The sequence below is a fragment of the Nycticebus coucang genome, chromosome 19, assembly GCF_027406575.1.
Source record: "Nycticebus coucang isolate mNycCou1 chromosome 19, mNycCou1.pri, whole genome shotgun sequence".
NCBI classification, from domain to species: domain Eukaryota; kingdom Metazoa; phylum Chordata; class Mammalia; order Primates; family Lorisidae; genus Nycticebus; species Nycticebus coucang.
Window position 1 is genome coordinate 15,861,641 of NC_069798.1, and position 14,491 is coordinate 15,876,131.

The window sequence follows — 14,491 nt, forward strand, 5'->3', positions numbered from 1 at the left end:
ATACATCATTCCAGAGAATAGAAAGGAGGAAAGTATTTTCAGCTAGTTGTACAAGTCTGGCATTATCCTGATACTAAAGAGTAAAGCACTGTAGCCGGGCGTTGTGGCGGGCGCCTGTAGTCCCAGCTACTTGGGAGGCTGAGGCAAAAGAATCACTGAAGCCCAGGAGTTGGAGATTGCTGTGAGCTGTGTGAGGCCACGGCATTCTACCGAGGGCCGTAAAGTGAGACTCTGTCTCTACAAAAAAAAAAAAAAAAGAAAAAAGAAAGGTAAAGCACTGAATAAAAAACTACAAGTCCTTTATTCCCAATATAAAAATTTTAATAAATATTAGCAAATCAGGTCCCACAATGTATTTTTTTAAATGCTGTATTATAACCTAATAGCATTTATTCCAAAAAGACAAGCATGGTTCAGCTTTAGGAAATGTGTTCCTGTTATTCTCTGCATTAAGGAAATGATTGATAAAACCAAACATTCCTCTCAGTGGTGTTTAATGAATGTGCTACTCAATCCAGATTAAAATAAAAACAAAACAATTTAGCAAGTGTTACATAGGAATGAAATTTTCCTATTTGGTAAAAAACGGCATCTACTAAAAACCGGCAGCAAACCATGTTTAATGGGACCACGTTAGAAACATCCTCTTTACAGACAGCAGTGAAGCCGGGTACCATGCTGAGCTTGCTGTGTGTGACTCAGTGTTTTAAGTGGTGCTCCTAGCCAGTGAATAAATAAGTCTCTTATAGAGGGAGAGACAACACTGCCATTATTTGCAGATGACTTGAATGTCTCATAAAAAATTAAAGAAAATTTTTAAAAAGTTATGAGAACTTGTAAGAATAACGAGACATATACAAAATCAACTTGCAAAAATCCCAAGTTTTTCTCTACCTACCATCAATACTCAAAGAATAAAATGGAGCAGCAGGCCAGGGCTGTGGCTCATACCTGTAACCCCAGCACTTTGGGAGGCCAGAGTGGGAGGAGAGCTTGAGGCCAGGGGTTCAAGACATAGTGTTCAGCTTATAAAAATTAAAAAATAGCCAGGTGTGTTGGCACACATCTGAGGTCCTAGCTATTTGGGAGGCTGAGGCAGGAGGATCACTCGAGCCCAGGAATTTGGGGTTTTGGTGAGCTGTGATGGTACCACTGTACTGTAGGTGACACGAAAAAAAAACTTGTTTTTAGTCCAGAAACAACCCCCCCTTACAGTTGCTACAAGTACTAGAAAATGCCTTTAGAAGGGAAAGCTGGAGGAACTGGAAAGCACGCTTCCTCCACATGTTAGCCACGCAGGGGCTGCCAGACGGCGATTTTAGTTTATCAGTAAATACGCTCGTTTGGCAACGACTTGCGCTTTTGGTTCTTCCCGGCTTCCTTGGGAAGCAGAAAAATACAGGCAGTGATTTTTCTCATTTTCCTAGTGAGGCTTGGAGTGGTTTCTGTGACACAGTCTGACCATGCATAATTCATGCGACAAAAGCCTCTTGGCCTAAGGGCGTTTTTATACAAGCCCATTTTCTCTGCTTTTCAGGTCAGAGTCTGTGCATTTCTTTAAAAATTAAACTGTGAATCAAGTCTCCATTTGCGTGTCATTCTTTCTGATCTTCGTTTCCAATCGTAAACATTCCCTCCTTGGTGAAGAATAAGGGAAGACACATAGTGGCTGTTCCTCAGGGCAGAGCGGGGGCTACTTCCGGTGATTGTCTGCGGATAACGCGCTTCAGCTCCATACAGCTCCATACAGCTCCATACAGCCGCACTTCAGCTCCATACAGCTCCATACAGCTCCATACAGCCGCACTTCAGCTCCATACAGCTCCATACAGCTCCATACAGCTCCATACAGCCGCACTTCAGCTCCATACAGCTCCATACAGCTCCATACAGCCGCACTTCAGCTCCATACAGCCGCGCTTAGCTCCATACAGCCGCGCTCAGCTCCATACAGCCGGCTCAGGCAGCATTTTCCAGTGTGGGGAGAATCCCTCCTTACCTCTCTAAGGCTCTGGTGGCTGCCGGCATTCCTTGATTTATGGCAGTGTCACTCCAAACTGTGCCTCTGTGGTGACAGTGTCTCCTCCTGTTCTGTGGGTGTCAAACCTGAGGACGCAGGTGATTACATGTAGGGTCCCCTAGATGATCCAGGATCCCTCATCACAAGATCCTTAACTAATCACATCTGGGCTCACACTCCCTGAAGAAAGAGTTCCCTCCCTCCCTCCTTCCTTTCTGCCTTCCTTCCCTCCCTCCTCTCTCCTTCCCTCCCTCCTCCCTTCTTCCTTCCCTCCCTCCGTCCTTCCTTCCCTCTCTCCTCTCTTCTTCCTTCTCTCCTCCCTCCTTCCTTCCCTCTCTCCTCCCTCCTTCCTTCCCTCCCTCCTCCCTCCTTCCTTCCCTCCCTCCCTCCTTTCTTCCCTCCCTGTCACCCTGGGTTTGAGTGCTGTGGCGTCACAGCTCACAGCAACCTCAAACTCTTGGGCTCAAGAGATCCCCTTGCCTCACCCTCCTCGGTAGCTGGGACTACAGGCGTGCACCTTAACGTCCGGCTAATTTTTTCTATTTTTTCAGTAGGGACGGGGTCTCACTCTTGCTTAGGCTGCTCTCAAACTCCTGAGCTCAGGCAGTTGACCCAGCGTGCTAGGATTACAGGCGTGAGCCACATGCCCTGCCGAGAAAGGGTACTTCAGAGGCAGTCAGAGCAGAGCGTTAGTACTAGTCAGATGCTACTTTGTGGACCTTGACCAAGGTCCTTGATCTTTTTGAATTTCACTTTGTAAATCTGAAAGTGGGATTAACACAGACCTTATCTCTGAGAGCTCTTCAGAGTGTTCATTCAAATACTACTTCTTGGCTTCTCTTTCCTTTACTTGCATTCAAAGCTTTTTAATTGTTGGGAATTCATTGAGGGTACAAAGAACAACATTACACTGATTGCTTGTGTTAAAGACCCTCTTATCATAGTGTTCCACCCCCCCTTTGTTTTGACTCATCTTTGTATCTCCAGTGCCCAGCTCGATCTCTGGCACATGGTGATTGCCCAGTAAATGTTTTCTGAGTGATTTTCTGTCCTCTGAAGGACAGCATGATTGTGCTGAACCCACCACTGGGGGCAGTTCCGCGGTGATGACCCATCCAGAAATAATCTTGTGTGTGAGAGCTGAGTATCACTAATTTATCAAAGTGAGGAGATAGGTGGAAACCCCTGAGGCTGTGGTTTGTGTGTACGTGTGCTAAACAGAACTGTCTGCAGAGAGGGGGAGAAGCAGAGATGGGGTGTGATGAGCGTCCAGGTGTCTGCACACGGGGCACACACTCTCACTGTTGGCAAAGATTGGTTTGCTTGCCTCACTGGCACTCTGTACTTGGAATCAATGTAAGTTTCCACCTTCAGTGAGGGCCTGGCTCCCCTCCCCGTGAGTCCCCTCCACTAGATGTGCCGTGAGAACAGGACTCAGTGGTGCAGTGGGTGATCCGTGTCTTCTGTGGCTCCTGGGCTGACATTCCCAGATGCTGATGACAGACAGACCGAATGCCAAGTTCAAACCTTCCTGACAACAGGGGAGAGTGTTCCTGTGGGGACAGTTAATGATCTGTCCCCGCCTGGCTGGCTGTGAAGAGAAGACGCTGCTGCAGGGATGGGGGTGAGGGTGACAGCGGAGCAGCAGGAGGTACAGAGACGCCCAGGAGGAGGGACAAGGAAGAAGCCACATCCCTGCAAGTGTGGGGACAAGGAAGCTCTGGCACAGCTGGAGCAAGAAAGGAGGGCTGGGCGTTACACACACCCTGAGAACCGGCCGAGTCAAGTGTTTCAGGCATTTAGGACTTTGATTTACATGATGTTTCCTACCTATGGAGGCCTAGCTAGGATTAAACTAATGTAATCCCGGTGACGCTTTTTATTTGCTCCCACGAGGTCCTTGTGGCATTACATTGGCAGACATTGCAAGAGATCCTCAGTGGAGCAAAAAACAAAATGTACTTAACTGGGAATAAATAGAACAAATATTTTGAGAGGATCTTGGATTCCAGATGGTATTAGGGTATTAGGTGAATGCAAATGTTGGAAATGTAATCCAGATCCTTAGAGAATTTCTGAAGTGTTGGGAGAGGAGATTTGATGAGCAGAAGTGATTCGGGACCAGCATTCCAGGGTATAGACTCAAACTGTCAACTGGTCGCACGAGTGAGTGAGTGGGTCGCTGCGGGTGGCCAGATGGGAGTGGCCGCATGCATTCCCTCAGTGCCAACTGGGAGTATTTCTGTGCCAGGGTCCGCTTCACACAGGAGGGTGAAGTGTAGTCCCTGCCCTGTTCAGTCATATCTGGTAGCTGGGGGCTAGATTAGCAGATAATTAGAATATAGAAAGTTCTACAGTGCAGACCTGAGCGTGTGTGGAGGAGAACGTGGGTGTGAGCTGGGCGGGCTTAGGTTAATCTCACAACCATATGGGGCAAATTGGAGTGTTTCCCTAGCAACCTTTAAATCCCTCTCTTCTCTACTGCTTAATCCGTTTAAAATAACTACCAAGGGGAAAGATGCTTTTGAATTATGCTGGTTGTACTGCCCTCAACAGATCTTAGCCAGTAACTGTCTTTTCATTTTTTTCCCTAGTGTCAAATCAACAGTGCCTTGGCGTCTTTCCACACAGCTTTGGAACTTGCCGTCGATCAGAGAGAGATTCAGCATGTGTGTCTATATGAAATCGGTAACTATGAAGCGCCCGTGCAGCTCCTCTTCCACAGTAGTGTGAATGTGCTCCTGTGCGGCTTCCGTTATTCTGCCATTCAGTCTGTCTGTGTGGGATGGCCTGTGGCTTCCATGATAATAAGGACATCCATTATCATCACGGCACACGCAGTGACACTAACCTCGCTGAATCTCATTACTTCTTAATAACATTTTGTTCTTCACAGCCTTTTGATTTTAGGATAATGGCTAAAAATAAATAACTATTTAAAAATACCTTATTTGGCTGCACATTAGAATTCCCAGCATTGTTCCTCCTTCCCACTGATGTTTACTTGAGAAGAAAAATACAGCCTAAGAGAGATTTGGACTCCAGTCCAAGCTTTGTCTTGTCCTTCCCTTTCCCTTTTCCGTTTCCTTTCCTTTTCCCTTTTCTTTTCTCTTCTTTTCTGAGACAGTCTCACTCTGTCCCCTGGTCATGGCATCATAGTTCACAGCAACCTTAAATTCTTGTGCTCAGTCATCCTCTTGGCTCAGCCTCTTAAACAGCAGAGACTATAGGTGCCAGCCACCATGCCTAACTAGTTTTTTTTTTTCTTCTATTTTTAGTAGAGAAGGGGTCTTGCTCTTTCTCAGGCTAGCCTCGAACTCCTGAGCTCAGGCTATCTACCTGCCTCGGCCTCCTAGAGTGCTAGGATTACAGGTGTCAGCCACCATGCCTGGCCCAATCTCAGCCTTTACATCAACTAGCTCTGAGACCTTGACCTTGGACGAGTAGCCCAAACCTTATGAGCAACATAGTTGCCTCCTCTCATAGCAGTTATGAGGCTTATGTGAAACAACACACATGAAGCCTCAGGGGGGATCCCTGGTGTGCATCAGGCTCTCCATGCGTGTGTACACTTTGGCTGCTACCTTCTGCCTCTCCCCTCCTGGAGATTTATTTATTTATTTTGAGTCTCGTTCTGTGTCTCATTTATTTATTTTGAGTCTCATTCTCATTCTCTGGGTGGAGTGCTGTGGAGTCATAATAAGTCACAGCAACCTCGAACTTTTGAGCTCAAGCCATCTTCTTGCCTCAGCCTTCCGAGGAGCTAGGACTTTAGCTCTTGGCTACTTTTAGTGGAGATGGGGTCTTGGTCTTGCTCAGGCTGGTCTCCAACTCCTGAGCTCAAGCCATCTACCTACCTCGGCCTCCCAGAGTGCCAGGATTACAGGTGTGAGCCACCGAGCCTAGCCTTGGGAGATCAATTTATAAACAAACTTGCAAGTATTTATTTGCCTAAGATTTTTACCCCCTCCTTCTCCAAAATTGTTGCTACACATCTTTGGGTGACTGCACTGAATTTATGATTCTGTTACATTGGTAATTTCAAAATCCTTTACACTGAGTAAATGAAACTTGGGGACTTGAAATCGAAACAAAATTTTTTTTAAAGTAAGGGTCTCATACCTTTTTGGAGTTTCAGCTTGGCTCATACTGCAAGGTCACTTCATACAGCTCATAGAAAAGAAATGACAAAGGAGGAGAGAGAGGAGAAAGGAGGCATTGAGGGAAACCCCAAGGGGAAATTGGGACTCAGAGGCTGTCTGCAGAAGCCCAGGGATGGGAAAGTGGAGAGAGCTGGGGAGCGAGTGACACCCGTCAGTTCGGGGCCCTGTGGATATAATTATCTTCCTGAATCTTTAAAAGAAAACTACAAAAACTATAAACCAAAAGATTCGGAACTGCCTGGTGAACACTATTACATTTTAAATGTAATTTTAAAAGATGACAGGAAGAATAATCCAGTGGGAAATACACTTTTATATCATCTAAACTCTGCCAGAGTTCTGTGTAAGAGCCATAATATAGAATGAAATAGGTTTCAAAACACTTGAATTAAAAAGTCTAGCTTTGATGGCGTTTTTTGGTGTATTTTAAGGTCTATGGCAGTATACAATGTTTAGGATGCTTAGAAAGCATCCAACTCAGGCCTCAGTGGGGTTAACCAGGGAGTTAGAGCAAGTCAGATTTCTTCTTCAGGCCCATCACTGCCTTCCATGCTTATTTCATATTTAATTCAAATATGACATCTATTATAGAATAAAAATAATTAGCCCAAATGCTTAAGCTATGTCAACATCATATCCTTATTTGACAATGAATTTTCTGGAAGTGCGTATCTCCCCACCCCCTGGTTCAAATGACAAGCCCCAGATGACACCGTTGCTTAGCGATGCACCTGATACCAGGGTTGGGTTTTTTATGGAGGCGATATTGTGTAAAAGAAAAAGCACTGGACTTTGATCCACCCTTCTTCCTTTTTATTAACTGTGTGGCCTTGAGCAGGTCACAAATCTCCTGATACCTTAGGTTTTCTCCCTGCTGAAAGAAGGACGCCGTCAGCCACCTCTGCCGGGTTGCAGTAGGGATTAGAAAGAGTCATACCAAGTGCCCGGCACAGTGTTCCGGCTATACTAGAGGCTCAGTTTAAGGGAGACACTTACTTTTTTTTAACAGAGGGAATAAAATTCTTTCCATTTTAGTTGCTACTGTTTCTGTTTACCAGACAGAATGTCAGTCTAACAGTATTTTGATCCGGGAAAGATGGGGTCCCACTGATGTCCAGAGGGAGGGGGGACAAGTAGTACATTTCTCACTGTCTTGCTTTCTCCTCCTTGTGAGGTTTTGCAAATTAGTAGTGATATTTTGTCATCTAGGGAGTGCGTTAAGACTTCGGAGGCAGTCACTGTGCCTATAATCTGGCAGCTTCCAGACTCCTACCCTGCCAGGGCTGCTCTTGGAGAAGCACTGATTGCACAACTCTGGGAAGCATCCGGGGTGTCCTTCTAGCACTCCCTGCGCCATTATCTTCTATGCTGCTTAATTTGTTGTGAAATCAGAAGTGCCTTATCTTACTCAAAATTTACATTATGGAAGTATTTAAGGGAAAACAAATAATTGCCCAAGTTTCTGGTTAAGGTTTTTGTATGTTTCACAGAACAGTCTCAGAGAAAGATAGCAGTATCAGAAATTCGTAGCTTAAACAGGGGACCCAGAGCTTGCTGTTGTCTACTGTAGGGTCCTGTGCTAAAACATATTTCTTTCATAGGTTGGTGCAGCATGATAGAGCTCAATTTCAAGGATGCATTTGATTCCTTTGAGAGGCTAAAAAATGAGTCCAGGTGGTCTCAGTGCTACTATGCGTACCTGACTGCAGGTGAGTAGATGGCGGTCCCCTGGGTGGGCCCCTGTCTGCTGTGAATCAGCTCCCCCGGAGCTGGGAGGCGGGAGGATGATGGCAGGCAGCACAGTTGTGTTGACATTTTGCAGCCAGCCAAATAGAAGTGGAATACTGTGTTCACTGAGCCAGCTGGACGCTGAGAAATTCAGCAGTGTCCAGGGTACCCTCCGCCCCATGCTCCCCCTCAGCGCCTGGTTCAGTCCTGTGCTCCGTGTTGGATATGTTCATTGCACGGTTTTCCTAATCTTTGCACATTTTGCCTTAAACAGCCTTGACCTGCCTTTGCCCCCTTCCTTTACAGCCTGTATTTTTTATTTATTAGTAATCTAAAGAATTTTTAAGAATTGAACATGTCTTTTTCATTGTGTTGATATTTTTGGTTACAAAGTTGCATAGAATTTTGAGTCATAGGCTCCTCTTACCCCTGTTATATTTACAGTGTGATATTGCAAAATGAGAGGTATTTCAGCACTGCATCTCATCATGGCAGGGACACCCATCAATTTCTATTTGGATCATGTTTCTTCCTTTTTTTGTCCTTGCATTGGATAGTTAAACATGTGCTGCCACCTGGTGGACAGAAAAGTTATCTGCACCCTGTAATACATGAAGTGCCACGTGATGTGGAATGGTCCAGGATGAACAGAAGAAAATCAGGCAGTCACACACTTTCTGCCTTTAAGATGAATCCTCTCTGTGCAGCTACATAAGTTATTCTTTTACTTAAAATTCAAGAGTAATCCAATTAAATACCTCCAACATCTTTGATTTCAACCTCTTTAACTGATCTTATTTAAATTAAGGCAGAATTGGGCGGCGCCTGTGGCTCAGTGAGTAGGGCTCCGGCCCCATATGCCGAGGGTGGTGGGTTCAAACCCAGCCCCGGCCAAACTGCAACAAAAAAAATAAATAAATAAAATAAAATAAAACAGGCAGAATTGATTAACAGTGACTAGTAATATCTTGGATATATCAAGATCCCTATAAAATCACATCAGTCCATTACCCGTCAGTACAAATCCCCTCCTGTCTACACTCCTTACTACAGTCCCTTTAGGGCACCCTTGTTCTTCTGGCTCTGTGTCTGATATTTGAATAAGGTTGTTTTCAATAAGCTGGATGGTTTGCTCATCCTCACACTTAAAGCATCGTTTTATAGAATTTGAAAGCTTCTTAGATGAAAGTAGCAGCTGTTCACTGAGAGCCACGGTGTGTTTAACGTGCTGAAGAATGGGCAAACCCTGAATGCAGGCACCAGGGAGCAACTGGGTCACGCAATCAATGGCTGGCAGCTATTTCTTTTTAAATTTCTGTCTAACAGAAAAGAAATCAATGTACAGTGTGACTACATAAAGGGACATTTATTCTCCAAATATTTGGAAATCCCGGGACTTTACCAGCTATTGAAGAGAATAAGCGTGCAAGATTTTAATCTCTTGTCTCTGCAAAGGGATTTGGGGGAAAGGAGAAGTTGTGAGGAATAGTTCTACTGTAGCGAGTACCTGAGGCAGGGAGGGGGCTGGCTGTCCTGCCATCAGAGACAGCATCTAACCGTTTTTAAGGGCACATGGCAGTGGCATTATGTACACTCACGTTCTTGTGTAGCCGTCACCACTGTCCATACTTTGTCATCGTCCCAAACTCAAACTTAGTGCCTGCTAACACTAACTCTGTTCTCTTCTTCCCTTCAGCCCCTCTGTTGTACTTTCCATCTCCATAATTTTGACTATTCTATCTGATTCCTGTAATTGGAACCTATCTGATTCCTGTCTCTTTGTGTTTGCCTGCGTCCTGTTTTTTTTTTTTTTTTTTTTTTTTTGGCCGGGGCTGGGCTTGAACCCGCCACCTCCGGCATATGGGACCGGCGCCCTACACGTTGAGCCACAGGCGCCGCCCCTGCGTCCTGTTTTTAAGGTCCGTCCATGTTGTAGCATGTCTCAGAGCTCCTTCTTGTATAAGGCTGAGTAACATTCCATTGTAGTTATAAACTCCATTTTTACCCATTAATTCATTGATGAATATTTGGGTGGTGTCCACTTTTTGGCTGCTGTGAGCAATGCCTATAGTGAATATTGGTGTGCAAATATACTATTCAAATCCTTGCTTTCAATACCTGTGGGTATATACCAAGAAGTGGAATTACTAGATCACACACATGTTTATGTGTATTTTCAAAATTATATCAAAAGTACAAGTTACCAAAAAAGGTTATAATAGCATTTAGGAGATGATGTAAACTTAGTCTTAATGGAAGAGCTAGGCAGCCAAGTTCTGGTTAGGCCTCATATTTTAGGGTAAACTAGAGACTCTTATGCTTTTAAACACCTGCATATTTCAAAGCAACTATGTATAATTTTACTGCAGGGGGGTCAGTCATGGTCATTCTTCACAGTCTAAGGTATTGGTGTTGTAGACCTTCGGGGTGGTTCAGATGCTGAGGCTGTTTCTGACTGGCTTTCTTTCTCTTTAATTGCGAAACTCTGTAAGAATATCACAGTGATTTCAGGAAGACCTTAAGCCTCATAACAGAAATTATTCTTTTTTACTGTTTACTGTGTGGCCTTAGGGAATTGTTTCTAGACCTCTTCATCCTCTGATCTATAAAATGATGTGGTTAGTTACACAAGATAGTCCCTGGGCTTTTTTCTGGTTTTGAAGGAAGCTATAATTGATATCATTGTTGATGGGGGCAGACCCTACATCTGACCCAGGGGTGCTCCAGTACCTAGGAATGGTGGTGTCCCTTCCCTTGAATATTCAGCCTAATCCTCTCACTCCCAGTAGGAATATCCCACCCTTCCCATCACCTCAGCATCCTCAGCTTCCTACAAGTCTTGTTGCTTCTGCTTTTTGGCCCTGCCAAAGTTGTCTGTTTGGTGACATGCGCGACCCAAATGCAGGTGCAGGACCACCTGCTTTTAGGAGTATTTGAATAAAGAGTAAGGAACTAGCAAACAAAATTTAGTCCATTCCAATGAGGGAGTGAAAAACCACACAATGGAGACATCTAACAAAATGGTTTCATTGCTATAGAGATTGAGAGGCGGAGGACAGAATTTCATTCAAGAGATGAGGCTGAAGCCAGGTATGACGTTTGGAGAAAGGAGAGGGAGGGTGCGGCAGACAGAGTGTGATAATATGTTTGTACAGGGTGCCAGGCGAGGGAAAGATGCTGTGCAGGCACCAAAATCTCACGCCAAGACTCCAGCTCGACTTCTGGCTCCTCAGAGCTTCCGATCACTCCAAAGAGAAGTGACCCCTTCTCTTTCTGAGTCTTTGTAAAAGCACTTGGGTTCTCCTGCCCTAACTACTCCCGTCACTGTATGCATTGTAGGGGTGAGAGAGAGAGAGAGGGAGATCTCCACCTGAAGTTCCAGCTTCTTCCGGGTGCAAGCATGTGTGTTTCTCCTTTGTTTTCTTGCTGGTGGCTTCTGGGGGCAGGTGGCCAGTGAACACGTGGAGGACTCATTCCTGACTTTGCAGGACCGGGGTGGAATGTTACGAGTCCTTGGGCTCCTCATTCTTTCCTAGACTCCATTTTATTCTACTTTTGGGTGTGTGGACTCCAACCAGGTCATACCCTGTGTCCACAGCTGGGGATTTTATTCTGTGCATGAGTGTCTCCCAACAAGAGGACCAGGCCCATAACTTTCCCCATGTCCCCTCAAAGCTCTAGGAACGCAGGAACCTGAGAAGTGTTTGCACTATGGCACGATGACCAGCAGGGCCATGTCGCCCTTTGTGTAATAGTCTTTACGCCTGTTTGCTCCCAGTTTTCCAAGAATCGTCACTCTGTGTATCCCTTGGTGGCATCTTCCCCCCTGCCCCCTTCCTGCCCGATACTTAAGAAATACAATTATGGTTTCTTACAGTGTGTCAGGGAGCCACCGGTGATGTGGATGGGGCACAGATCGTCTTTAAAGAAGTTCAGAAACTCTTCAAAAGAAAAAACAATCAGATTGAACAGTTCTCAGTGAAAAAGGTATGTTGGAACCTATTCATCTGGCATATTATTTATAACTGGCATTTGTAACCTACACTACTTTGGGCAAGTTTTAAGAAATTATGTTCAAGGCCGGCAATTTACTTGCCATATAAAATGCAGTTCACCACTTAGAAATCTAAAAATAGATCTGCCATTCAATCCTATAATTCTTCTACTAGGTATATACCCAGAAGACCAAAAATCACATTATAACAAAGATATTTGTACCAGAATGTTTATTGCAGCCCAATTCATAATTGCTAAGTCACGGAAAAAGCCCAAGTGCCCATCGATCCACAAATGGATTAATAAATTGTGGCATATGTACACCATGGAATATTATGCAGCCTTAAAGAAAGATGGAGACTTTACCTCTTTCATGTTTACATGGATGGAGCTGGAACATATTCTTCCTAGTAAAGTATCTCAAGAATGGAAGAAAAAGTATCCAATGTACTCAGCCCTACTATGAAACTAATTTATGGCTTTCACATGAAAACTATAACCCAGTTATAACCTAAGAATAGGGGGAGGGGGGGGGAGGTGGGCAGAGGGAGGGTGATTGGTGGGATTACACCTGCGGTGCATCTTACAAGGGTATATGTGAAACTTAGTAAATGTAGACTGTAAATGTCTTAACACAACAACTAAGAAAATGCCAGGAAGGCTATGTTAACCAGTGTGATGAAAATGTGTCAAACCGTCAAATGTGTCAAATGTGTTAAAACCAGTGTATGGTGCCCCATGATCACATTAATGTACACAGCTATGATTTAATAACAAAAAAATAAAAATAAAATGCAGTTCACCAACATGGAGAGCAATTATTCCACGATCGCACCTCTGGTCTGAACAGGGAGTATTTGTTTTGATGTAAATAATAAAAGCAGGTTGTTTGAATGAACAAAGGCACTAGAGAACATCTCTCTAGAGCAGCGATTTCTCAGCTGGTGTGCCGTGGCACCCCAGAGTGCTGTGAGAGGCTGTGCCATGAAAAATTTTAAAGATCATTGATTAACTTATTTTCAAAAGAAGTTCAAAGCACAGTACTATATTCTTTTTTATTTTTTTTTAAGTGTGCCACAGAAGTTTAACTATAAGTTCACATGTGCCCGTGAGATAAAAAAGGTTGAAAAACACTGCTCTAGAGGGAAACTACTGTCTAAAGAATTAGGTGGTTTCTGAAGAATACAAATGAGCAGAGCCTCGCCAGAGATGCTGTCTGGTGTTTGGGGAGTGAACAGATCACATTTTGACATAGTAAAAAGCAAATGTGTGGGCGGTGCCTGTGGCTCAAAGGGGTAGGGTGCTGGCCCCTTATACCAGAGGTGGCGGGTTCAAACCCAGCCCCGACCAAAAACTGCAAAAAAAAAAAAAATAAAACAAATGTGGGCATCACATTACCAGCAGGAAGGCCCAGGACTGCAGGGACAATGTCCTCAACTCATTCTGTGCTTTGGGGAATAAAATGTTGCTGAATTCCTTTGAGTTCTATATAACATCTTATGTCCTGAATTTCCCGTGATTTTAGCTTTACAATTTTGTATTGACAGAAGTTTTTTGAGTGCAGATTAGAACGTGGAATGCATCTCAGACCACTGGCACTAAGTAGAAAATTAAGCGATCACTAGACCCACGACTAGAAGTGTCTAATATTAGACCATCCTTATATTAGACCTCACTTAGCTTTATAAATTCTGTCAGTTTAAACTAAAATAAATCCAATCTCATCCCCAAGTTTTCAGATTATATCCAGGATCTTGACAGTAGGTTGAGTTGAATGATGAATGAAAAGCATGTCAATTGATATGTTAAAAACTGGAAGAAAAAAATTTTTATTTTTGGACAGAATCTCTTTGTTTTACCCCAGGGAGAGTGTCATGGCATCAACACAGCTCACAGCAACCTCAAACTCCTGGCCTCAAGTGATCCTCTTGCCTCAGCCTCCCGAGTATCTGGGACTAAGGCACCTGCCCCAACACCCAGTTAGTTTTTCTATTTTTCGTAGAGATGGGGGTCTTGATCTTGCTCAGGCAGATCTCAAACTCCTGAGCTCCAGTGATCCTCCTACCTCAGCCTCCCTACTAGGATCACAGGCGTGAGCCACCCCACACCCTGCTAACATTTTTTAAATGCAGAGAAATTTTTATTTTTAGCTTTGAAGGAATGAGCCAATCACATGGACCATACACTGTGAACTTTGACTATGTCCAAGGTGTATTTTTTAATTTGAACTCGTTTTTGAAGGGAATGTAGCCTAATCATCTAACTTCTTACAGGCAGAGAGATTTCGGAAACAAACCCCAACCCAAGTGCTCTGTGTGTTGGCGTCCATCGAAGTGTTATACTTGTGGAAAGCTCTTCCAAACTGTTCCTTCCCCAACCTACAGAGGATGAGTCAAGGTAAAAAAAAAAACAAACAAAGAAACAAAACCCCCCTAACGATGTGCTTTGGCCTCCCTGGCCAGTGCAGCTTTCTTCAGCTTCTCAGTAATAATACCTGATTCAGAGAGCACAAATCTGCCTTTGTTCTTGGATTGAGGGCATAATGCTGGAGAAAATCCCATCACTTGGGTGATAGGAACCAGAG

General features: G+C 44.3%; 1 protein-coding gene across 2 annotated transcripts in view; it reads left to right on the forward strand.

Moving 5' to 3' along the window:
- The window catches only part of TTC39C (tetratricopeptide repeat domain 39C), a 121,416-nt gene that overhangs the window by 94,328 nt on the left and 12,597 nt on the right, over nucleotides 1-14,491 (forward strand). For both annotated transcript variants that reach the window (XM_053571984.1, XM_053571985.1), the window contains 4 exons: nucleotides 4,615-4,708; nucleotides 7,785-7,892; nucleotides 11,789-11,898; nucleotides 14,181-14,304. In XM_053571984.1, coding sequence (XP_053427959.1) covers nucleotides 4,615-4,708; nucleotides 7,785-7,892; nucleotides 11,789-11,898; nucleotides 14,181-14,304 — 436 coding nt within the window. The remainder of the gene's footprint in view (nucleotides 1-4,614; nucleotides 4,709-7,784; nucleotides 7,893-11,788; nucleotides 11,899-14,180; nucleotides 14,305-14,491) is intronic.